Source organism: Canis lupus, chromosome 6, assembly GCF_048164855.1.
Source record: "Canis lupus baileyi chromosome 6, mCanLup2.hap1, whole genome shotgun sequence".
Classification (NCBI taxonomy): Eukaryota; Metazoa; Chordata; class Mammalia; order Carnivora; family Canidae; genus Canis; species Canis lupus.
Genome location: NC_132843.1, coordinates 16305691 through 16330865, shown reverse-complemented (window position 1 = coordinate 16330865; position 25175 = coordinate 16305691). Strand labels below are relative to the sequence as shown.

The 25175-nt window shown below is 46.2% G+C and overlaps 1 protein-coding gene across 3 annotated transcripts in view; it reads right to left on the bottom strand.

Annotated features, from left to right (window-relative positions):
- The window catches only part of CABLES1 (Cdk5 and Abl enzyme substrate 1), a 116476-nt gene that overhangs the window by 57537 nt on the left and 33764 nt on the right, over positions 1–25175 (bottom strand). The window contains exons 2-3 of one of the 3 annotated variants that reach the window (XM_072829020.1): positions 8364–8435; positions 2185–2277 (exon numbers count right to left, since the gene is read on the bottom strand). In XM_072829020.1, the coding sequence (XP_072685121.1) occupies positions 2185–2277; positions 8364–8435 (165 nt within the window). Of the gene's footprint in view, positions 1–2184; positions 2278–6799; positions 7079–7305; positions 7579–8363; positions 8436–25175 lie in introns of those variants that run through there. The other 2 variants (XM_072829022.1, XM_072829023.1) reach the window with 2 other exon arrangements.

The following is a 25175-nucleotide window of genomic DNA, read 5'->3' as shown; positions in this document are numbered from 1 at the left end:
ATTCATCAGCTCTTGACCACAATTTCCTTCTGTTGCCTCAGAAACCATACTTTCTTCTTGGTGTCCTCTCAAGTTCTTTCTTTTCATCTACCTAAGGACAACCCATCCTTGCTACTAACCCAGAGGAAGAAGGGAGAGTACCTCCAGCCCTTTTATCTTTCCTCTGGCACCGGAGAAGCAGCTCTCACTGGGGCAGACACAACTGGCTATGGCACAACCCACAGCCTGTGGTTCCCACAACAGCTCTTAGCTTGCTTTCCTGCCCTAAATTCCAATTCTCAGATCTTCAGATAAGCTAATAATCCTTCCTGGCTCCCTCTGAAAATTCCCCAGCAAAACTGCTAGCAACTGCATGCTTTCAGGACTGTTTGTGTTGTCCCTGGGTCAAGGGTGTGCCGGGAAGGCGGACTCTGTCCTGTATGCTGGCAATCCCATCAGCCCAAATGTTTTATTAGCTACATCCTCTCACTACCACACCAGGCCAGGTAGTTAGCTGCCTCTGCATCCTCCACAGCATCAGTACCACCAGAGGTGGGGAGTGCTACTAGTCTGGCCCACTCCCTCTGGCTTTGTCTTGATTTGATTTAGGTATTAAAGGCTATCTAGGTTTATTTTATGGTTAAGGAGATTAAAAGGACACGAATGTAAATAAACGATGAGTAATTATACTAAAAATGGCTTCTGAGTGAAGGTTAAGTTCAGTATGAGCCTCAAAAGAAAAATAAAACAGGATGGCTAAGGGAATAAGGCACAATAACTGTGAGAGTAAGATTAAGTGAGAGAAATTCAGAATATTCTCTTTAACAGATGACAGCTGGGTACATTTTAACTAAAAGCTCTGTATTTAGGAATATACACCAACTACATAAACACTGGTTGATGAGGGAGCTCAGTTCTCCTATTCTGAAATCACTGAACAGCTATAAAATTATGTTCCCTGTTTAAGTCAGTTTAAAAAATAGGCATTAGCTTCAAGAAAACAAGTCCTCAAAAACTGTAATCACTAGTGTTATCTTTAGGGTTGTACAGTGTATTTCCTACCAAATTACAGACAGGTACGCTAGGCCTTAGTCTGTGCACCTAACTCAAGGTTTTCTGGCAGGGCAGCCTGGGTGGCTCAGTGGTTCAGCGCCGCCTTCAGTCCAAGGCATGATCCTGGGGACCCAGGAGTCCCATGTCAGGCTCCCTGCATGGAGCCTGTTCGTCCCTCTGCATGTGTCTCTGTCTCTCTCATGAATAAATAAAATCTTTAAAACAAACAAACAAAAAAAACAAAGAACACACTTTCTGGCAATCTTCATTTGGTATGGAACAGAGATTGTTAGTAGGGTCTATAGAGTTTTCTGTGCATCTGGAGGGAATAAAACAAAATGGTCTTTGTCACAGGACCTCTGCTCCAGGGTGGCATCATGGGGAAACCACCCTGCAGGTCACAGGTCAGTGGGGAGGAGCAACGGGTACAGAGCACCAGGGACCAAGAAGAGGTCTTGGAACTCTGTTCCTGTGCTGCCATGAGGTTGCCATGAACAGACTTAGCCCTTTGGACAAATGTATGCATGCCAAACAACCCTGATCTATTTGTTGCCAGGAGTTTTATTATCATGGTTATATAAAAATTTCAGTTACACTAATTTTCATTGAATAGCATTTTCCAAAAAAGCAATGGAAGAGCTGGAGAAACACGTGCTCTAGCTGTCAGCAGGCCCAGGAATCTGAATCGGTGCCCAAAAAGAACCTGCCGGGTCGTCAAAGCTAGCAACAAAGCCAAGTGTGAGCACAGACCTGGTGGGATCTTTACTGACCAGAGCATATAACCCTAGTGAAAAAAAAGAAGATAAAACCCAACAAAGCAATTTTTTAAAAATGCACTTTTGCTTGGTTTTCTATAAAAATATATTTGAGTGCTATTAAATATTCCATTTGTAGTTAGCCTGGAAATCTCACCAAGCCTTTGGTCGCTATCAGGGAGCATTATTTTCTGTAGACTTCTCTGGATGGTGCTAGTGGGAGTGGGGTGGAAACAATCTGTTTGGAAAGGTTAAATGAGGTCCTGTTCATCTGAACAGTGTGGGCTTCGCTGTGCAGAGATCTGGCCACACAAACAGCCCCATCCTCCCATCCTCACTGGACCACCCCCCTCCTACAGCAGGGAGGCTGGCGGGGAGGCTTCAGTTAGTGTGGTACCTGCCATTCCTGGTATCGTGTTGCCGCATGTTCTTGATAAAATGAATCTTCTTAAAGTTCTTTGGTCTGGGCGAACCTGAGAGAGTTCGACATCTGAAAAATAAAGTCATTTCAAAAACATGGGTCAGTTGCCCACAAGACAGCTGAGACATCTCCACACAAAGACAGGAAGGAAGACCAGACAAATGGTTTGAATCACCCTGAGGATAATGAGGACAATACGGCTGGAAGCAAGGAAGCTTTAAAAAAAAAAAAACCTCCAACGAAAGACAACTTCCTTGATAATCCTGATAATCATTTATATGGGTCTCTGGAAAGCCAGCTAATGAAAACTATTGTCCTCAGTTACAATAACAGAACCTGCATAGATTCCAAAGACATTATTCTTTCTTGTCATCTTAAAAAGAATCCTCCTGTATCAACACCGGTAACGGGAACAGAAAACTGTAAATTTAAAGAATTTACAGAGGGAAGAAAAACACTGGAAAATTCAGTTTAAGAGCAATGCCAAATCATTTTTCTTCCATAGCAGGACTCTGGCCTGAACAACTTGGACAGCTGCTTCAATGCTTAACTTGACTACGCCTGGAAGTCACGGCTTTACTTTGAAGGAGCGGCTGGTTCTCTTTCTTTTTTTCCCCCCAAGATGTATTTTTAAGTGAATATTTGTCGAACAAAATGACTTGGATTCAAATTATTTTTTTTCCTGGAATATAGGACACCACTTGTACTACAGGGCAAACAGAATACACCATAAGGCTAAAAAGATCTTGTTTGTCTCTTTCTTTTTTTTTTCTCCAAAGTTACCTGGCAAATTCTAAAGTTTTACAACCGTAAGAATAAGAGAAAGGGCAAGAAAAAAAAAAAAATCAAATAAGAGTCTGAAGTTTGGTCTTGTCTTGAGAAAGAGAGCTGGGATGTTTCTATTTGTGTTTTTGTTACCAATTTTTTGGTCTACTTAAACTTTTCTGACCATTGGCCCCAAGGGCTGGCTCCTGCCATGGGGCGTGGGTACCTTCGTACTCTTAGGCTTCAAAGAGTGAGTTTTGGAGCAGCAGTGCCTGCTATACTGAGTTCTGGGCTGAAGCCACCACCCGAATTCAGTCAGTTCTGAACTTGGAGGCTTCAGGGAAGACTAACAAGATGACCCAACAAGAAGGTTCAGTTGAGGGCAAGTGGGCTTGGGAGCATTTTTGGGTTCAGGACTAGGGAATGGGCAAGGTCACAGGCCTGCACAGCAACTCCAAGGGCCCAGCTTGAGGGAAACCAGGTGATGTCCCTGGCAGATGTCAGGTGGTACATCCCTTCAAACCCCCGTACCCCTCCCCCAGTAAGGACCAGTCTTCCCAAAAGCCATTCCCTAAGAGTGCTGAGAATGTTTTTTTTTTTCTCCAGCTGGGAAAAAAAACCCTTACTGAATTCAATTGAGCGCAGGCTAAATCAAAGACATAGTAGCAAACATTTCGCAGCTTTCATCAGGAAAACAGGGTTCCCCAGTCCTTGGGTCTAGAGGAGGGAAAGCCCCCCACTTCAAGTCAGGTCCTCCACATCAGGGCAGGGTCCACAGACCATGCTCTGGGCCCACGTGGCCCTGAAAGACACTTCAGCAGAAACCACCATCCTCCCTGCCTCCAGCCTCAAACTCACTACAACTGATACCCCGACTTATCACTAGTAATTATTTCAGATCCCTCCTAGTGTTGCTATCAGGATTAAACTTAATGATATACACAAGAAATTCATAAACTGTCAAGTGACACAATCAAATACAAGCATTCACATTCACACAGGTATATACACATGTAAATATTTGTATACAAATCTCACTGTTGTGATTATTAACGGCCCATCAGCTACAATGCATGCAGATTTTGTTACTATTTGCTTCCTATCTTCTTAAAATTTTAACTGTCACTAAGGAGCCTGAATTCTTGGTTTTAGAGTCTTTTAAAGAAAGACTTGTATTTAGTCAATGTTTCCTGTGGCCTTCAGGCAGGATTTGAGCAGAAGGCACCCATCAATCCCCCTTTTCCACTCCAAGCTTCCAAACCCAGATTTAGTCTTACTGAGGTTCAAGGGGATGGGAGCCTCACTCTGCTTTCTTTGGGTAGCTCTCTGGAAGCAGATCCAAGACCCCAAACTGCCGCAGTTCTACCTCCAAAATGACTGGAGTCTGCAGGCCACCCAAGGTCCCCAAATGTTTCTCAGACACACTGCAGAAGGTTCTAGACACATGCAGCCACTGGAGAGAAGAGAATCTCTGATTTAAGGCTATGCTTCCACTGGTTTCTGGATAGGGCCAAGTGTCCAGAAGTGTCCTCATACTCTTACCCTGTTTCCCCCCAAACAGTAGTTTCCTGAGCTAGTGGGCCAAGAAATGGACTATGAGGATAGAGGGTAGGTATGCCTGCCCCCACTAGCAGGAAGCTGGTACCGATCCCAGCCCAGAAAAGGGAAGACCTGAGCTGCTCTCTGCTTCCCATGCCTGCAAAAAGAAGAGCTGTTACCCTTCGGGTGTGAGCACAAAATTCCCTGGCCTTCTGCTACAACTGGAAGGCTGCAAAAGGGCCACAGGTGGTTGTTGGCACTCACATGGAAAGGAAGAGGAGCCAGTAATCACTGAATGGTGCAGCAGCCAGCACCCACCAACCCAGACAGGCTGGAAAAGAGGGGCAGGTGGAGATGGCTGGCACATCTGCCACCACCAAACCGAGGTTCTTCTGGACACCTCGTAGCAATGTCTCAGGTCCTTAAATATTAGGATACCAGATAACCACCAGGCAGATGGAAAACTCCTTAATCTAAAGCCTCTCATTATGAATGCTTAACTCCAGGAGTTGTAGGTAGGTGCAGGACACTAACTCACCAGTAAACTGAGATGCAGGAAAAAGGCAAGACTTTAAAAAAAGAATGGAGCAGCACCCAATTGTAAGGGCATATGCTACTAATCTAGCCCCTCCTTCAGACAGTTGTTTGTTGTCCTGCATTTTTTAAAGCTTTCAACTAAACCACCAGGGAATCTAAGAAATGTTTTAAAAGAGAACTGTGGCATTAGCAACAATTGCCAAGGAAACTGGAAGACTGAGCACTCAGCTTGTGGCAGGTTAAGCAAAGAACTAATTTCAGTATCCATTTAAAAACATACGTCTTAAGTGATGCAAAATTAAATTAGGATAGAATTAAATTAAAAACTAATTTAATGAAAGATTAGCTCTTTCTTGTTAGCACTGATTACAGGATACACTTAATTATGCAAAAGGTTTTTAATAGATGCCTTGCAGCCATTTAGTCACCGTGCTGAGTTTAAAAGCAAGTTGGGCTAATACCCTTCCGCCCCCACAGTTCCCAAAACACTTCAGTGTCATTACTGGTACATTCATTTCACAAAATTGGGAGCTGGAAAAGACCTCAGAGGGCAGTCACAGTTTGCTCTCCCATTTTACAGATGGGAAAAATGAGAAGCTACATAAAATGTCTAAGGCCATGTAACCAGTTAGTAAAAGAACCAAGCCAAGGATTCAGGCCCCTAGACTCCCAAATGAATATCTGTTCTGGTGTGCCCATGCTACTTTTATTTCCTAGGAATAAGTACATGTCTTAATTAGCTGTTATTTTTAATTCTAGGATAGCTCCATGCAGCCTTTTATTAGTTTTAGGTGTACAATACAGTCATTTAACAATTCTGCAAAGTACCCAGTGCTCTGCCTAAATAAATATTAGAACTTTTTCTAAATTAAAAACAAAGTCTAGGGATCCCTGGGTGGCGCAGCGGTTTGGCGCCTGCCTTTGGCCCAGGGCGCGATCCTGGAGATCCGGGATCGAAACCCACATCAGGCTCCTGGTGCATGGAGCCTGCTTCTCCCTCTGCCTGTGTCTCTGCCTCTCTCTCTCTCTCTCTGTGACTATCATAAATGAATAAAAAATTAAAAAAAAAAACAAAAACAAAAAAAAACAAAGTCTAGGGCAGCCTGGGTGGCTCAGCGGTTTAGCGCCTGCCTTCCGCCCAGGGCGTGATCCTGGAGTCCCGGGATGGAGTCCCACATCGGGCTCCCTGCGTGGAGCCTGCTTCTCCCTCTGCCGGTGTCTCTGTCCCTCTCTGTCTCTCATGGATAAATAAATAATCTTAAAAAAAAAAAAAAAAAGTCTATTAGGGAAAATAAAGCCTTCTCAAACTGGCCAAATTGGCTTAATTTCCTCGGTTTCAGACTTGTTTTTAAAATTTTACATTTATACAAGATTTCTTGGAAATTAAGTATATTGTTCTGTAAGTAAGAGCTGGATAAGTAGTAGCTCAGTAGTGGCTGAAGCCCTTTTTACTGTGCTCATTTGTGGTATCCTACGACTGAGGGGTAGAGGTCAGAAGACCAGCCTGGGTGGATTCTGGGAGGAGAGGACAGAGGTGACCAGGCCGCAGGCGATCAGAAACCCTGCACGTAGCTCCTCACCCTTTCTCGGTTAACCACCTGGAATCCCTGAGGACAGAATGACATTCTTTTACCTGGTTTTTTTCCTTGACTTGCAGCTACCGCGCTGCCTTAACTGAGGCATCTCAAATACCAGAAGCTCTTTGAATTCTAGTCACTGATTTCCCCATTTGTGGCAAGGGTGACCTTACCTGCTCCGATGCCAAAGCCGCTCAGTGCCACCTGAGAACGTTTTTCGTTTTTCCTCCCTTCTCAGGATGATTCTGGACCAGAGGCAGCTAAGTGGACATTTTGCTCCGCTTTTTGTAGGCCTATCTAAGGAAACAGCCCTCTCCCAACACCCAAGCTACATTACAGCCAGACGCCATTCACCCGAAGTTGGTCCCGGAGATTACGTACGTTTCCAAAAACGACTTCAAAGGTGGAAATACAGGCTGGCGCTGACTTTGTCTTTGGAAAGACATCAGCAGCGAGGCTTGATACACCCAATTTTTTTTTTAAAGATTTCATGAGAGAGAGAGAGAGAGAGAGAGAGAGAGGCAGAGACACAGGCAGAGGGAGAAGCAGGCTCCATGCAGGGTGACCGACGTGGGACTCGATCCCGGGACCCCAGGATCACGCCCTGGGCTGACAGCGACGCTAAACCGCTGCGCCACTCAGGGATCCCCCACCCAATACTTTCGATCAGATCTATCACCTGTCTATGCTGCATCTTCCATCCAGCTGGTCTGTGGACAGGACTAACCAGGGAGCAAAGCCCCAGCCGGGGAAGGGGCAGGCAGGTTCCAGGGTGAGAGGCTTCGGTCCACAGCAACACCCTCCCAGGATCAAACCAGGCACCTGCGCCCCTGAGTCCGCTCCAGGGGCCAAAGCACGAGGTGCGCAGACCTGGGTTCCAGGCTCCCTCTGCGTCACCCGCCGCGCATGCCCCGTGAAGCCGCCGCGCATGCCCCGTGAAGCCGCCGCGCATGCCCCCCGTGAAGCCGCCCGCGCATGCCCCCCCCCCGTGAAGCCGCCCGCGCATGCCCCCCCCCCCCGTGAAGCCGCCGCGCATGCCCCATGAAGCCGCCGCGCATGCCCGGTGAAGCGCCTGGGTCCCACCCTGCCTCAGTTCCTTCTGCAGAAGGAACACTCCGCCACCAACCCGGCTGAGCCACCGCGAGGGCTAACAGAGGTGTGCTGTGTGAATACGGTCTCCTCCACTAAAGGGGGGGGTGGAGGGTGGAGGGTGGGGGGTGGGCGCAGATGGGGGGCGGCGGATGAAGAAGGGCACAGCTCCGCAGCTGCTGTCACCCAAACACAGGTGGCTTTCTGACCCCAACGGAGAAATCCCTTTCGGCTCCTGGGAGGCCCTCACAGCTATCCTCATCGACTCTCCCCAGCAACCGGTGATGCAGTCACGTGGCGGGCACCTGCTAATGCAACTCAGGATCATGACTGTGTCACTGCACCTAAGAAAACTGGGACAACGATGGGCTGGCTCGTCTCCAACAAGCAGCAGCTTTCACACTGGAGAGGAAGACAGCACCCAAAGCCACCATGCAAATTGGGCTTTCCAAACACATAACTGAAGTTTAATACTGCTCTCACGGTCCTCAGGCTTGGGGTTTCCAAACGATGGGTCCGGGGATCAGGCCATCATTTAAAACAATTTAATTCTGTGGATCAAGGACTTAAAAAACCACCACCACCTTTGGCTGTCATATTGCACTGCAGGCTATTTACATACACATAAGTGCAACAGTAAAAACTTACCTCCGTAGAGGGGCATTTTCCTCAATATCTTCCAGGGTCTCCAAGGATGATCTCTGGGAGATGAGGCGACGTCTGCAGAAAGAGGGAGGAAAAATCCTTTTTAGTAGTTAAAACCACATCGTATAATGGAGCAGGCATTTCTGTAAATCTAAAACTGTTCGAAAAAATAAAGTATATCAAGAGGGGAAAAAAAGATTGGACAAAAGCTGTCTCTAAAAGCTACCATGCTCCCAGCCTGCATGCACCCTGAATGCCAGGCCCATCTTGCCTTGCTGAATCCTGAGCATTCTCTCCAGTCAATAAGACCTCTTTACGGTGATCAGGGAATTAAGTGATCCTTTTATGCTGCAATTTCCTCAAAAAAGACAAGGTGCCCCTTGGGCACTTGGATACTGTGTGGAGTTTTTCTAAAGCATTAGATAATACTATTAAGTATTCCACTACCCTGTGGTCTGAACCAGGTTAACTGATAAATATTAAATTTTAAAATCATATTAAATAAAATCTCAAAATCATTAGGATGCAATAAAAAAGTTATAGTCTCTTGATGGCCACGATTTAAACAGCAACTATGAACAAGTAAGACAGGACTCCTTTGGGAAAGTTTCTCAGAGACCAGTAAGAATAGACCTCACTCAGAGCATGATTAGACAAGACATGGGACTCTTTTTCCGGGCTGCTAAAGAATCTCAAACCACCAGCTAAAATCTCCTTAATCAAGTTCCTTTTGCCAAATTAAAAAATAATAAGGTAAAATAATAAATAAAATAAAATAAAATAAAATAAATAAAAAATAAAATAAAATAAAATAAAATAAGAACAGGTCCTAGTTAACTAAGAATATCTGGTATAGGGACCAGGGTGGCATGGAGAGGCTGGTAACTTTACAATCAATCCATTTGTACAAAGAATATCATTTCATAGTAAATGGTTTGGTTGAGGGAGGTAGATAGAAAAAAATATGACTGGGTTTTTATCTTGAAAAAAGGACACTATAATGAGAAAGATAAGTCTTTTATATTACATTCAATAAAAGTAGGTTAAGAGGCAGCCTGGGTGGCTCAGCGACTTAGCACCACCTTCCGCCCTAGGCGTGATCCTGGAGACCTGGGATCTAGTCCCACGTCCGGCTCCCTATATTGAGCCTGCTTCTCTCTCTGCCCCTCCCCCCCCGTGTCTCTCATGAATAAATAAAATCTTAAAAAAAAAAAAAGTAGGTTAAGAACATGCAATTGTAACCATGTTCTAATTTGTCCCCAAAGAACAACAAAATGAAACAAGTGTTCTTTCCTTTTGTGTGTACCTTTTCCTGACCAACTACCCTGAACCTTTTGTTACTTTCAATAAGACCATCAGAAAGGTCATTTTTGCAAATGATTCAAGGGCTTCATCAATTTTTTTTTTTTTTTTGGCTTCATCAATTTCTAAGAGCCTTTCTTAATCTTCTGATATCAAATCCTTTCCACAACAGTCATCACACACATCTCTCTCTCTCGGGAACTGATTTTATAGGTGTTGATTTTATAGGTGGCCAATTCATTAGTAAGTAATACTGTCCTGTGCAGCCCCATAACTCCAGGGACTCAGCTACACCAGGACCCCCATGAGAACACCTTGCAGCTGTGGCTTTGAAGTGTCTGGGCCATCAGTTGAAACATAGCCCTTCCATGTACTCAGGCTGGGACAGGGCAAACACCCCGTCAGTCACATTCTCATCTATCATAGCTCTCCAGGACCAGGGCCCCCATGTTCCCCATCCAGAGGCAGGTGAATTCCATAAGGGCCATGCATTGCTTTGGAATCTTAGAAAACCCCTTAATCTTTGAGCTTCAATTTCCTCACAGGGCAAAAAATGATTGGTAGCTACTGGGTTTTGGACAACACTCTAATTCCCCCAACTGGGGCTGCCTCCTGACCTGACACCTCCCCCACCATTCCCTCATCCCGGGTCAACTGACTGGGATCAGCCTGGCTGTCCTAGCTCTGGCCCTTCCTCCAAACCCAGCCAATAGCAAGCAAGGTCACCCCGAAATGCCCTGTGCCTGAGCCCACCTGAGGCACATGCTCCTTTGACACCTACACCCTCTTAAGAACTGCATGCCACCTTTGCTGATGCACTGGCCACCTAGACAATTAGTCCCCTCAGGCCTCTGTGCACTGTTCTCACTTAATACCACTGTCTCCTCAAGAGCTAGAAGGTAATCATTAAAATATTTAGTCTGTTTATCTCTGGATAGTGTTCTGAATTCTTAAAAGTCCATTTTTTTTAAAGTCAAATATTAATTTAAGTACACAGTCTAAATTGTCATTAGACGTAACTTTTAGCCATAGGCAGACATAAAGTATAGGTTTCAGATCCTGAAAATCTCAAAAATTCTGTCAAACTTTGAGCCTTCTTTTGTGGAAGAGCATTTCTCAGATAACATTTTAATCTTCTATTCAATCTGCCACCAGGGTGGGTGACAGACCAACTTCAAAGCCTCCCTCCTTCAATGATCCTAACAGAGATCCACCGAGAAGTTCTGGGGTTGGGTCCTTGGGGAGCACGGATACAACCGAAGGCCCCAGCAAAGACCAGGCATGTGCATTTTCTTAACATACCCTGTGCCAACACACTCAACCATACCAACTATGAGCCTCACCCGTGGGGAACATAAAGCCAACCCAGGCTTGACTCCTGTCTTTGAGGAGCTCATATTCCAGGGGGAGTCCATGAGACAATCTCCAAGGAATCTCGTTAATAATCCCTCAAACTCCTCCAGCATTTCAGGCTGCCTCTCATCCCCTCCAAGGACGGCAGGGCTGGCACTCCAGCTGCAAATGCCAAGTGAATCCCATGGTAAACAGACAAGGCCCTGGTGCATAGGCTGGGACCCCATAGGCTCTCATCTAACATTCAGACCAGGGTGCCCACCCTGGAAAAATAGGTCTATTCACAAAAGCACATAATCTGATAATTTCCCTCTGAAAAAGCTGTATCCAGCTTTTCCCACACCGGAAAAGAAAGGTGCTTATTTGGAAAATAACCAAATTTGAGAAGTGCCTGGATCACTCAGTCAGTAGAGCATGTAACTCAAGGTTGTGAGTTCAAGCCCCATACTGTGTAGAAAGATTATTTAAAATCTTACAGGGCACCTGAGTGGCTCAGTTGGTTGGGCAAATGACTCTTGGTTTCATCTTAGGCCATGGTCCCAGGGTCTCAGGATCAAGCCCTGCTTCCAGCTCCACACTCAGTGGGGAGTCTGGTTGGGATTCTCTCTCTCCTTCTCTCTCTGCCCCTCCCCGTGCTCACTCTGTCTCTCTAAAGGTAAATAAATCTTAAAAATAAGTATCTTTTAAAAGAGAACCAAATTTGAATGTATTTTTCTGTACCTTTATAAGGACTTTTAAGAAGTAATCTGTATGGGGGAGCCTAAATGGCTCAGTCGGTTGGGTTTCGACTCTTTTGGCTCAGGTTGTGTTCCGGAGTCGTAGGATCAAATCCCCACATCGGGCTCAGTGCTCAACACGGAGTCTACTTGTCCTCCCTCTACTTCTCCCCACTCACTTGCGCAGTGCTCTCTCTCATTTAAATAAAATCTTAAAAAAGAAAGGTAATCTGCATGCCCACGGTAGGACTTGAACTCACAACCCCAAGTTCAAGAGTCACAGCCCGGTGCCCAGGGTTTGTTTTCTAAAAGCCAGTGCAGGGATACCTGGGTGGCTCAGTGGTTTGAGCGTCTGCCTTTGGCCCAGGGTGTGATCCCGGGATTCAGGATCAAGTTCCACATCGGGCTCCTTGCGGGGGGCCTGCTTCTCCCTCTGCCTATGTCTCTGCCTCTCTCTCCCTCCTCCCTCTCTCTCTTCTCTGTCTCTCATGAATAAATAAATAAAACCTTTATTTTTTTTAAGATTTATTTTTATTTATTTATGATAGACATAGAGAGAGAGGGGCAGAAACACAGGCAGAGGGAGAAGCAGGCTCCATGCCGGGAGCCCGACGCGGGACTCCATCCCAGGACCCCAGGATCGCGTCCTGGGCCCAAAGGCAGGCGCGAAACTGCTGAGCCATCCAGGGATTCCCCAGATAAAACCTTTAAAAAAAAAAAAAAAAAAGGCCAGTATATTTGATACTTTCTTCATGAGCTGAACAGCTATAGATTCATACACACCTACATGGATTTAAGGCTGGAATCCTTAAAGGAAAGAAAACCCAAACCCCAAATACCCACTTATTCCTTTAAAGTCAGTGGATGTGCTTCCCTCTTTCATGGATGGAACCAAGCAATATACATTTGACCCTTGAACACCGTGGGATTGACTGCACAGGTCCACTTATATGTGAACTTCTTTGATAAATACAGAACAGTACTACAAGTCTGTTCTCTCTTCCTTATGGCTTTCTTAACACTTTCTTTTCTCTAGCTTCCTTTATTGTAAGAATACAGTATATAACACATATAATGTACAAAATATGTGTTAATCGACTATTTGTTATTGGTAAGGCTTCCAGTCAACAGCAGGCTACTTAGTAGTTGTGGGGGAGTAAGAAATTACGTGCAGATTTTCCACTGCACACAGGGTGGGGGTGGGGGGTCAACCTTCATGTTGTTTAGGGTCAACTGTATTCTTCAAGATGGACATGCAGCGCTTGGCAAAGAACATTTCAGTCAAAAAGCACCATGAAAACAAAGATGTGGTGCCTACCCTTCCCACATAGGATAAACTTTGTTCACTGCCACAAGGGTACACCCTGTGGTGTGATCCCAGTGGTGCTCATCTCTGCTCCTTGCCACTTGCTAGATCCTTCTGAGGTGTATAATAACCTCTTCTTTTGCTTTCTAGCCTCAGAAAGCCCAAAATGGAAGAGAAGGCTCAGGGCAGGTGGCCAACCCTCACCTGGCACTTTCACCCTGCAGTCTACCTCATAAACTAATTCCATTACTATGCAAAGTCCTCATCATGCGGCAGTTACCAAGCAGAGGTCTTTGCATGTTTTAATGACTGACAAAGAATACATAGCCTTCTTATTAAGCAAGCAGACATTAAGTAAGCCCAAGCATTATGTGTCCACATCATTAAGTGGGAAGAGGCCGCGACTGGTTTCTCAGATCAAGTCGTCAGGGTTCCCTGCCTTGTCTGACAGTTACAATTTGGGCCCTTCCACACTGTCCCTTGATGCTTTTGAGGCCAGTGTGGCTCACATTCAACGACTGTACACATCAGCTTCCTCAAAGCACCCAGACTCATTTGAGAACATTATCTTTTGAATGCTGGACTCTGTCTAGACAAGGAAGGTGCAAATCTATGACAAGACTGCTTATCTGGATATACCTACCTGGACCAAATTAAGCCACTTATCATTACAGCTGATGGTTCATTGCAGAGCAAGTCACTGTGTGCTCCTGAGACTCAGGGCTGGTTATAATGAACCCATTTACATTGAACACCTAAGGAAAGGTCACTGGGAGAAGGGAGAAGAAAATCACACAGAAAAACATGTGAGTGGGTAACAGGACTGGACAAGGTAAGACCTGGGGCCAGTATTTTGAAAGTGTCTTTAAGGCACAAAGTGTCACTGGCTCCATTTGCAGGGAAGGAATAACAACTAACTATCCACACAAACTGAGGGTGGCCACCCCGAAAGGCCTGGCCACAGCCGCTGTGAGCCCAGATGCCAGAGATTCTGGGGATCCCAGGAACGTGAGGGGCAAGGTGGGAGCTGTGCCCAGGGCTTCTTCATCAGAGGTTCTGAAAAGGGGCTGTCTCTTCTCAGCGCAGAAAGCAGAGTGTCTCAGAGAGAGAGAGCGCTGGTGTGGACAGGGGTGTAACTGCCAGAGCTGGACTCTAAGCTCGCTGCTGCCCCTACTGATCAGTGAGGCCAGGTGGCATCATCCTGGGTCCAGTTGGGCCAGCTGGCCAAGGCCAGTCCCCTTAAGGGGTGACCTAAAGCAGCAGCTTGACTTGAAAGCCAATGTTAGGCGGTGGGTACTACTGGGGACAGCATGTGACACTGACAGGACCAGCAAGCGCTGAGAAAAGCGGCCCCTGGCCTTAGCCTCAGTGTCAAACAAGAAAGTAAGGCTGGATCAACACTCTCTCCCTTGGCTGCCCAATGGAACCCCTGGGGCCCGTTAAAAATCTCTGCGGGGGCACCTGAGTGGTTCAATGGTTAAGCGTCTGCCTTTGGCTCAGGTCTTGATCCTGGGTCCTGGGATCAAGTCCCACATCGGGCTCCCTGCATGGAGCCTGCTTCTCCCTCTGCCTAGGTCTCTACCTCTCTCTGTGTGTCTCTCATGAATAAATAAAATCTTTAAAAAAAAGTCTCAGAGCAAAACACAAGCTTTCAGCAAGGAAGAACCTGGACCATCTGAGCCAGCCATCACTATCCTCACAAAAAGGCAATTTCCTCTGTGGCTCCAGCTCTCCCCATGTACGAAGCCCCCTACAAGCCAGGCTACTGGAGGGCACAGTTATGTCCTCACAGGTGCAGAGGGTGTGAGGGCATCACGGATTCCTCAGTTACACCAGTGATGGATGAGCTGAGGTCATGGCTTAAATCTGCTCAGTTATTATGACCCAAAAAAAGAAAAATACAACCACAAAAATAGCCCATTAATATAGTCGTAAGACATACACATACTTGCAGTTTATTCGCTTTTGTATCTGTCTTTCACCCACTGAACCATCTCTCTTCCCCAAATAAAAGTAAACCACGCTAGACAGTGGGCTGGCTCAAGTGAGGTTCCATGCCTTCCTCACTTGTGTGACCTAAGAATAGAGCATGTTTTAGCAAACAGCAGGTGTACAATTAAGTCTGGCTGAATAAAATGATGAACTCCATCATCAGGCAGGTGGGTTCTCGTGGACTTTTCCCAGGAAGCACCTGACCTTTCACTCAGTGCTTTTCTATACACAATTATCAGTGAGTGGGCTCTCTCTATTCAGTATACGAGTTCCCAGTCTGGTCCACTAGAAGCCCCAAAATCATCCTCAGAAAGCTCCCCAGTGCCACACTACAGCAAGGAGTAGAGGGAGGGCGAAAAGGGAGGGACAGCTGAGTAGTCACAGGTATAAGACATGATGTTTAAAATGAGTTTCCTCTAGGGTGCCTGTGTGGCTCAGTCAGTCAAGTGTCTGTCTGCCTTCAGCTCAGGTCATGATCCCCAGGTCCTGGGATAGAGCCCCACTTTGGGTTCCCTGCTGTTCAGGGAGCCTGCTTCTCCCCCTCTGCCTCTGCCTGCCGCTTCCCTGTGCTTGTATGCTTGCACGCGCTGTCAAATAAATAAAATCTTTTTAAAAAATGGCTTTCTTCTGTTTGAGTTTATTACACATTCATTTTTTCAAGTGGAATCTTTACTGCTTTTGTGACTATTAAAGTAATAAATCTCACCATAAAAGAATTTCAAATCAGGACACATACGCAGCAGAAACTGAGAAATGACCTACAAACCCAGTGGCCAGGGGCACCCTTTAAGAGTTTGGTATTTGTCCTCTCAGACCCTTTCCTAGTTCCATATCTACTTATGAATGTAAATATATATATATATATTTGTCTGTGATTGAGACTGAAAAGAAAAAAGAGCTGACTTTATAAAAGCAAGGGGCATTGGGAACAGCACCCTACCTTGGGATAAAGCTGCAACCTGTCTCCACCACTGGAGACACTCACAGCACCTCAGCAGGGTATTTAGAATGGGCCCAACAGAGAATCCAGGATTCTCTCCCAGGTACCCTGTTCTCTGGCTGTGAACCAGCGAGTGAGGAAGAAGGTCAGCAGAGCGGGGAGGAGGGGGACCACCAAGAGGAGTAGGGCACCAACCTCACCATGAGGCCTGGGTCCAATGCCTGCAGGTTCACAACGTCAACCTGCAAGTGTGGGAGCAGTGGTCCGAGACCTTGCTGGGGTCTCAGAAAACTCTGAGGATGATCAGGGTGCTGACTCCCTTCCCCAGGTAACGCTGGTGCTATGGAGCTGTGGGCAAGGAGACAGGGCTGGCCACAAAGAAGTCCCACTTCAGCCAAGAGAATAAGGGAGGAGCCTCATCTCTTAAGAGTCCTTTTCTGACTTAAGAGTTCACAGCTTCCAAGAAAAGACACGGAGGCCACTAACCTAGAAACTAGCAGGGCTGGCCTTTTTAGTAGAAAATCTCTTTGTGAAATGTCCTGAGGTCCCAGCCTGCATCTCTTGCATTTCCACATCACAGACCTATTCTTTTGTTCTAAAAACAGCATTCAACTCATGCACAAAAGGTGTTCCTGGAAAGCAGAGTAGAAATCTATAATTGGTAAACTTATTTACTATGGGAACCTATTTTTTTTATTTTTATTTATTTATTAATGAGACACACAAGGAGAGAGAGGCAGAGACGTAGGTAGAGGGAGAAGCAGGTTCCTTGCAGGGAGCCTGATACAGGACTCCATCCTAGGGCCCTGGGATCACAATCTGAGCCAAAGGCAGATGCTCAACCACCAAGCCAACCAGGCATCCCAGAAGTCTACTAGTTAAAGGAACCCTAAAGAGAAGAACCTCCATATATACAAGAAGTATACCTTTATTGATATGCCTTTTGTGAAAATGCCAGTTTTCAAATCCCAGGTTCTCTGAAGGCCAAGTGCACATCTAATGTGCATTTTTACTTCCTTCATTTCTCCAACATAGCTCCGAGTCATTGGCACCACAGCATCATAAGCTTACTCTACAGATGCAGCAACTAAGTTTTGATAACTTTGTTCATGATTTGGCAAAAGTTAAAGCCAAGATTCCAGATGCTCCTTTAGCAGAAGTCAAATTAGACTGTGCCCAGTGAAGACAACGACGGTTTTTGCACCAAAGCACAGGTGATCACAGACAAAGAAAGAAGTCAGCTGTCACCTCTCAACAGAAGCTACATACATAGGCAGTCAGTCTTAAAGCAAAATCAACCTTAGCTTCAGCATGAAGATGTGTGTATTAGAATCCGTGCTTAAGGGATGCTCGGGTGGTTCAGCGGTTAAGTGTCTGCCTTCAGCCCAGGGCGTGATCCTGGAGACCTGGGATTGGGTCCCACATCGGGCTTCCTGCCTCAGGCCTGCTTCTCTCTCTGCCTCGCTCTCTCTCATGAATAAATAAATAAAATCTTAAAAAAAAAAAAAAAAAGAATTCATGCTTAATTCTTCTTTGCACGGATCTAAACCTTTGTCTAGCAGCAAAGGTGATGCTGCATCGGAGCACAGTCCTTACTTGCTCACCTGGCAGCGGCTGCCTGTCAGACTGCGGAAGAAATCCCAGAGGAGAGCCGTGGCATCTAACACTGCAGTGGCAGACCAGCTGGGCAAGGCCACGAGGCTGGGGCAATCAGTCAATGCCCTCCCTACAGGACCAGTCAGCCCTTGCTAGGCCTCTGAGCAAAGGACACACAGCTGGCTTGCCTGTGCAAGGAAAAACTTCCACTACCCAGAGCAGCTTATATGTCTAAAGCCAGCTCCATACCCAGTTCGCAGATGGAAACAATTCAAACCCCCCAGCGGGTCATGGAAATCTTCCTTGTAAAAGAAGGAAAATAGAGGTCCCTGGGTGGCTCTGTTGGTTAAGCATCTGCCTTCGGCTCAGGTTATAATCCCAAGGTCCTGGGATGGAATCCCAGATTGGACTCCCTGATCAGTGGGGAGCCTGCTTCTCCGTCTCCCCCTCCCTCCCCCTGCTTGTGCTGTCAAATAAATAAATAAAATCTGGAGGAGGAAGAGGAGGAGGAGGAGGAGGAGGAGGAGAGAACATCTTTAAGAAAAGGAGGGAGTCACCTGGGTAGCTCAGTCAGTTGACTGGATTTCTGCTCAGGTCATGATCTCCGGGCCTTGAGATTGAGCCCTGTATTGGGCTCCATGCTCAGTGCAGACTCAGCTTGAGATTCTCTCTCCCCCTCTGCCCCACCCTCCAGCTCATACTTGCTCGTTCTCTCAAATAAAAATCTTTTTTAAATTTTGAAAAAAAGGAGGGATGGAAACGGATTGTGAAAGTGGCTATGTTTTAACGTTTCTAACGAACACCCACCATTTGCTTCGATGTGGATGGAACTGGAGGGTATTATCCGTGGTGAAGTAAGTTAATCGGAGAAGGACAATCATCACATGGTTTCACTCACATGTGGAATATGAGAAATAGTGAAAGGGATTATAAGGGAAAGGAGGGGAACTAAGTGGGAAAAATTAGAGGGAGACAAACCATAAGAGACTTCTAACTCTAGGAAACAAAGGGTTGCGGAAGGGGAGGTGGGTGGGGGGATGAGGTGACTGGGTGATGGGCACTAAGGAGGACACTTGATGGGATGAGCACTGGGTGTTGTACTATATGTTGGCACATTGAATTTAAATAAATTTTTTTAAAAAGTTTAACTGATGGGTCAGGCAGAAATAAAATTTAAAAATCAGGGCAGCCCAGGTGGCTCAGCGGTTTAGCGCTGCCTACAGCCCAGGGTGTGATCCTGGAGACCCGGGATCGAGTCCCACGTCAGGCTCCCTGCATGGAGCCTGCTTCTCCCTCTGCCTGTGTCTCTGCTTCTGTCTCTGTCTCTCTCTCTCGATTAAATAAAACCTTAAAAAAAATAAAAAATAAAAATCAATACACTAAGAGTTGCCAATCAGCTTGTTCAAATAAGATGTTTCTACATTTTTTTAAAAGATTTTATTTATTTGAGAGAGAGAGAGAGAGAGCGCATGCGCACACACACAGCAGGCAGAAGCAGCAGCTCCCAGCTGAGCAAGGACCCCCATGTGGGGCTTGATCCCAGGACCTCAGGATCATGACCAGAGTCAAAGATGGACGGTTAACAGATGAGCCACCGAGATGCCTCTGTTCCTACAATTTTATATGCAGGTCAAGAATGCAACTTTAAATGTTTACAGAGAATACAAAGGCACTTGGCTTGCCTGAGTGTACTTTCGTTTCAAAGTTCTCATCAGACTCACCAAATCCTGGAAAACTAAGGTGTGAGGTCATCTCGGTATTTAGGCTGTTCAGAAATGGACTTGTTGGCAGGATTTAGTAACCGACCAGATATTCACCCCTCAGGTGCCTGGAGCCATCCTGCCTACCACCACCCCGCTAATCTTACAAAATACCTTTTCCATCATATCATTCCCCAGCATGAAGAGCCACAAGGATTCCCTGTGGAAACAAGTTCAAACTCCTCTGACAAAGGGACTAGATGGAATGGCCAGAAGACAGCAGTGTCACACAGCACACTTGGCCACTGCAAAGGCCCTTGCTCAGGTCCTGGGACATCCACAGGGTATCAGGAAGTAAAGGGGCCAGCCAGCGCCACAGGCTGGGGGACAGTGCTGCATCCCAAGACCTGCTCAGCCTCACCTTGGAGGGAAGGGCCTTGCCCTGGAGCTGAGAACCAAGTTGACCAAATATACAGAAAAGCAAAAACGAAAGCAGGTATAATGGTTTAAAAAAAAAAAAAATCAGGATCCAGAAAGGTTGGTTCTGTGTAGCTAAGAGATAAATGATGTCATCCTTGCTACAAAACATGCCAGATACCAACCAGGGGGCTGGGGGTGGGTGGGAGTGGGTACCAAGCCAGGACAGAGCGAGAATGGGAAAGAGACATGAACAATGGAAAACAACTCAAAAATAAAAGGGTTGGCTTCACCCTGGAGACAAAAGAGCTCGGTCAATCTAACAGAACCAGTGCAAGAAGTATGGAGCCAGCTCATGTATGTTCTGGATGGGCATCAGAATTCAAGCAATCAAATCCAGGTGTTCTCTGCTCAGGATTCCCTGAGCCAGGTGGGGGAGGGCAACTGGGAATCTCAGACCTGGACCCAGAGTTTAAGGCCAGGACCGACCAGGTACAGAGTGTGTGGGAGGCAGGGGAGGAGGGCATGAGTGAGCTCAGAGGAGAAACACAATTTAATTGGGAAGAGGCAAGGAGAAGGAGCAACCAGGCTAGCGTGGGAGGTTCAAAAGGTAAAACGCGGGGTGGATTTCTCCTACACCTGCCTTACCAGAGCTGAACAGGATGGAACACCAGGCAGGTCTCAGACACAGAGGAATCCTCTGAAGCAAAGTCAGGGAAGAGTCTAAAAGGAGTCAGGCCTCCAATAAAACGGACAGGGTTGGTTCCAGGAGGAGGTGCGTGTGTGCACCTTCCTGCAGCGTGTCCTGTTGGTCTGACAGCAGAAGAACAAAAGGGGTGCAGAACACCTGAGGGGCTTCTGTCGGGGAATGAGGGTACAGGCGCAGTAGGCTGGAATGCTTCCTTATAAAGAGGCTGACTGCACCCAGTTCCTGAGCCTGGTGAAGGCTGACGAGCACTGAGTTGTACCTGATGGATGCGTGGTTTCCATTGATCTCAAGCCTTTCAGGAAGCGTGTTTCATCCTGGACCCTCTTCTCTGTCCTCACAACGGGGCCTTCTCTTAACTACCCCATCCTGACAAGGGCCTGAGCGTGGATGACCGCACTTCCCTTCCCCATTACTAGGAGGACTTACTGGTGCTTTGCAAGGCCTTTGCCACATACACACTTACTTTCAGTTCAAAAGCAAGATGAGGGCTCTCTATGCCCAGCTCTATGGGGTTTGCCACCCAAAGGCCGAGGTGCACCAGCCCCAGCAAAAAGCCCAACTCTGACAGGAGGTGTGCTCCTCTCCCTGGATCCCCAGTCCTGGAAAGGTGAGAGGTCAACGGGAGCTAATTTAATTAGGACCAGCAGGGAGTCAGGCAGGCTGGTTACTTCCACATCAGTATTTAGAGGGGCCTCTGGGAGGCTGCCCTTCCAGCATAATCGCTCCCCTGAGTTTCTCCCTTGGTTCTCAGCTTGACCTTTCTCTGTTCTAAAGGGCCTTTAGCAGAAATGGATTTTGACAGCTCAGAAACAGCAGGCAATTATTTATAGCAAATTCAGGATTGACGGGGTTCCATCAATCTTTATTTTCTAGTTTTTCAGATTAACCTCAGCCCACGCTCAATAGCAGCTTATGGAAACAAAGATTGATGCTTCCTTGTCCATCTGGCTTCAAGCAACAGCATCCTTTCTCCTAAGGAGGGACCCAGGTGATCTCATTCTTTTCCAGAAGACCTTTTCAAAATGCCTTGTTTCTCCTGCCCCACAGTTAAGTCCCTTTACTGAAGCTGAATGGAGGACGAGGACTTCCGAATCACTGGCTTCATACAGGGTCTATGGGGCAAGGAATGCCCCCAAGGGTGATCACATCTTAGTTCAAAAGAGAACTCAGAATCTGCTTCACCTGCTCTTCAGCCATCCAAATCCTACCCTCTCCTCCTAAGGCACCGTGTGGAGCCACTTGCTCTGTGAAGCTGTCCCTGACTATTTCTGAAGTCCTACGTTTGGTATCTACTGTATTAGGAAATATTCATATCTAGATGCTTGTAGAATGATTGGTTTTATTCTTATTTTGTACTCTGTATCTCCAGCCAGACTGCAAGTACCCTGACCAGGTAAGTCTTCCCTTCTTTGAAACCCCTTCAATACCGACATTATCTTGTCATAGTAAGTGCTCAAAAAATCCTAAAGTACAGCAGCACAGATGACTGTCTGCAGCTACCATAAGCCCATAGAGGGCAAGGATGGATATTACCTGCTTCCGAGAGACCCTCAGGCAAGCCAATAGGAGCCAAAGCCATACTGAGAACAAGGTCCCAAACCAAAGTAACACTATGGAGATGGTCAGATTTCTGATTATTCTGAGCAGCAAAATGTTTTTTTAAACCAATTTTATATCATATCCCAAAATGCAAAACAGATTAATCATAAATTTTACAAATTAGATGTCTACTTATAACTCAACCACAGCAGTGAAGCCATTTTGATGGACAGACAATACAAAACCAGGAATTATGGATGACATTTCTAGTCTAAGATCAATCTCAGCATCTAATTTGTTTCTTTTGATCTTGGTTGTACAGTACAATTTCAATTGATACAGATAAGGAGGTGCCTATGGTAATTGGTTTTAAATATCTCAGGACCCAGTTCAATTAAGTAGATGTGGCAGGTGAAGCTTGATTGCACAAAACCAACTTACTCTGGCAGCACAAATTAATTAATGCATACATGGTCACCCATGTGATAGGGTTTGCTATAGAATACTAATGGGCTTATATCTTAACTGCAGTTTTAAAAATATTTATATCCAACTATATTATAGATGAACCTTGAAAACATGACGCTCGGTGAAAGAAGCCAGTCACAAAAGACCACATATTATGGGATTCCAATGATAGGAACCGCCCAGAACAGGCAAATCTATAGAGACAGTGCATTAGTGGTTGTCCAGTGCTGGGCGTGAGAAGTGGAGAGAATAGGGAATGGCTGCTAATGGCCACAGGGCTTCTTTTCAGGGTGACGAAAATGTCCTAAAATTACACAGTGGTGATGGTTGCCCAACTTTGTGAATATACTAAACCCATTGAATAGTACACTTTAAATGGATGGTGGTGAGAATCATATCTCAATCAAGCTGTTAAAATACTTACACATGATATATAAATGCTAAACTATATATGCTATAGAGAGAGAAAAATTGAGGAAAAACACATAGTGAAAAATAAGTCAAGTGTTTGTGGAACTGCTAAAGCTCCCGCTGAGATCCTCAGAGCTCTAGATCACACAATTTTTCAAACTAGAAATCTGGTTCAATTTTCCTCGACCAGCACTATAGAGACTGAGAGCTTGGGCGACCGCCCAGGCCCGAGCCAGACATCAGGAGGGCAAGGCTGCCTCACTGCAGAGCGACTTCTTTTCCTTTAGAAGGTGGGTTGAACTGGTCTTTTGGGGTTTGTTTCCAGCCCAGAGCAGCAGGTACGAAGCGAAGGTGAATGGGGCAAACCCCGGAAAGGCAAAGCGAAACCGGCTCATCACCTTCACCCAGCCTCAAGCACTACATCACCCAACACCTGCTGCCCCCCCAGCTCTCCGCCACCCCGCAGCCCCCCCCCCCATTCTCCCTGCAGGGCAAACAGGCAACCTCCTTGATGCACACATCAAAGTGTTGTTTGTTTGGAGCTCTGAGACTTCAATTTCCATAACTCCTCATTTCCCTAGCCTCTAGTGTAAGCTGCCCTGGCAAAGGACTCCCTTTTTATTAAAGGCTGATCCTGTTTTCTAGGAGACAATCCAGAGCACCTTCAGGCATCCAAGAAGCAAGGCGGAAGACCATCCCCCCTCTGAGGTGCTTCTGTGCTCCTGTCAGCGTCTGGGGAGGGAGTTTAATTTTTTAACAGCTCTTTCGAGCCCTTTGAAAATATACTATTAGCGCATCTGCCTCACCGTATACATAATTAGCAACCACAGTTCTAATTACCAGGCTGTTCAGGAAAGGTTTCCAAAGCGAATTTGCGGCATAAGAGCTCTGCCTAAAACCACATGAATATTCACTTAGATGTAATGTGGATTCAACTGTTTATTAGATTCTTTGCAAAAGCCTATCCCAAAGGTCTGAATGGCCTCTTTATGCCAGGGCTTCCGTAGGATACCACATGGTTATTGTGGAAAATAATATATTCTTAACAACCTGGGGGGGTGGGGAATACATGGTTTTCAACCAGTGTTTTCGGAAAGCAATGGGCTAAATAAATGCAATCAGCCGCCTTTTTATTTCCCTAAGGATTTATTTTTATATGAAAGGAGAACAAGAGCAGGGGGAGGAGCAGAGGGAGAGAAAAGCAGACTCCCTCCTGAGCACAGAGCCCAATGTGGGGTTTGATCCAAGGACCCTGAGATCATGACCTGAGCCAAAGCCAGGCGCTTAACCGACTGAGCACTCCAGGTGCCCCTTCCCTTAGGATGTTCAATGGTGTCATTCTTTAGTACAGGATCCTTAAACTGGGGTGCCTGACTTCCCAGCACAGGGGTTCTATGCAGTTTTAAAACCAGATGTAAAGCATGTATATGTGTATACATCCACTTCTTTCCTGAAAGAGTCTATGTGATCCCAAGAAAAGACTAAAACCACTGCTACCAAGCAAAGGATAGTGCTAACAGGGTGGCAGGAGTAACAGGCAAGGTTCCAGATTCAACTGTCACTATTATGTGACCCTAAGCAAGATGGCATTGTCATATTATTGTCACCACCAAATGCACACAAGTACTCATGGTCCTAGGCGTCGGGATACAAAGAAGAGCAAAGAAACACTAAGATGTGGCCCTCCTTCTGGGTGGCTCAAGACCTTGTATGGAGACAGGGCAAACACAACTCTAATAAAACTTCCAAGATTTGGGGGCACCAGGGTGGCACAGTCAGTTAAGAGTCCGACTCTTGATTTCAGCTCAGGTCATGAACTCAGGATAGTGAGAGGAGCCCCACATCCGGCTCTGCTGGGCATGGAGCCCGCTTAAGATTTTCTCTCTCCTCCTCCCTCTGCTGTGCATGTTCTCTCTCTTTCTCTGATACATAAATAAAGTCTTGGGAACAATAACAAAAAAAAAAAAAAAAAAAAAAAACTTCCAGACTTTAGTCAGGTTCTCATGGGCTAGGGATACCTGGGTGGCTCAGCGGTTGAGTGTCTGCCTTTGACTCTGGTCGTAATCCCGGAGTCCCAGGATCAAGCCCTGCATTGGGCTCCCTGCATGGAGCCTGCTTCTCCCTCTGCCTATGTCACTGCCTCTCTCTCTGTTTGTCTCTCATGAATAAATAAAATATTTTTTAAAAAAATAAAGAGCTACCTGGTTTAAAAAAAAAAAAAGATTCTCACGTGACAGAGCTTGGGATGCAGGTGAGCTCTGAGCTGTGCCTGCTTGGCATAGACACAAGGCCAATGCAATCACGGGGAACCAGAACTTCAGTGAAGGCACACGTGGTGGTTGGGTGCCTGATGGGGATCAGTCCCA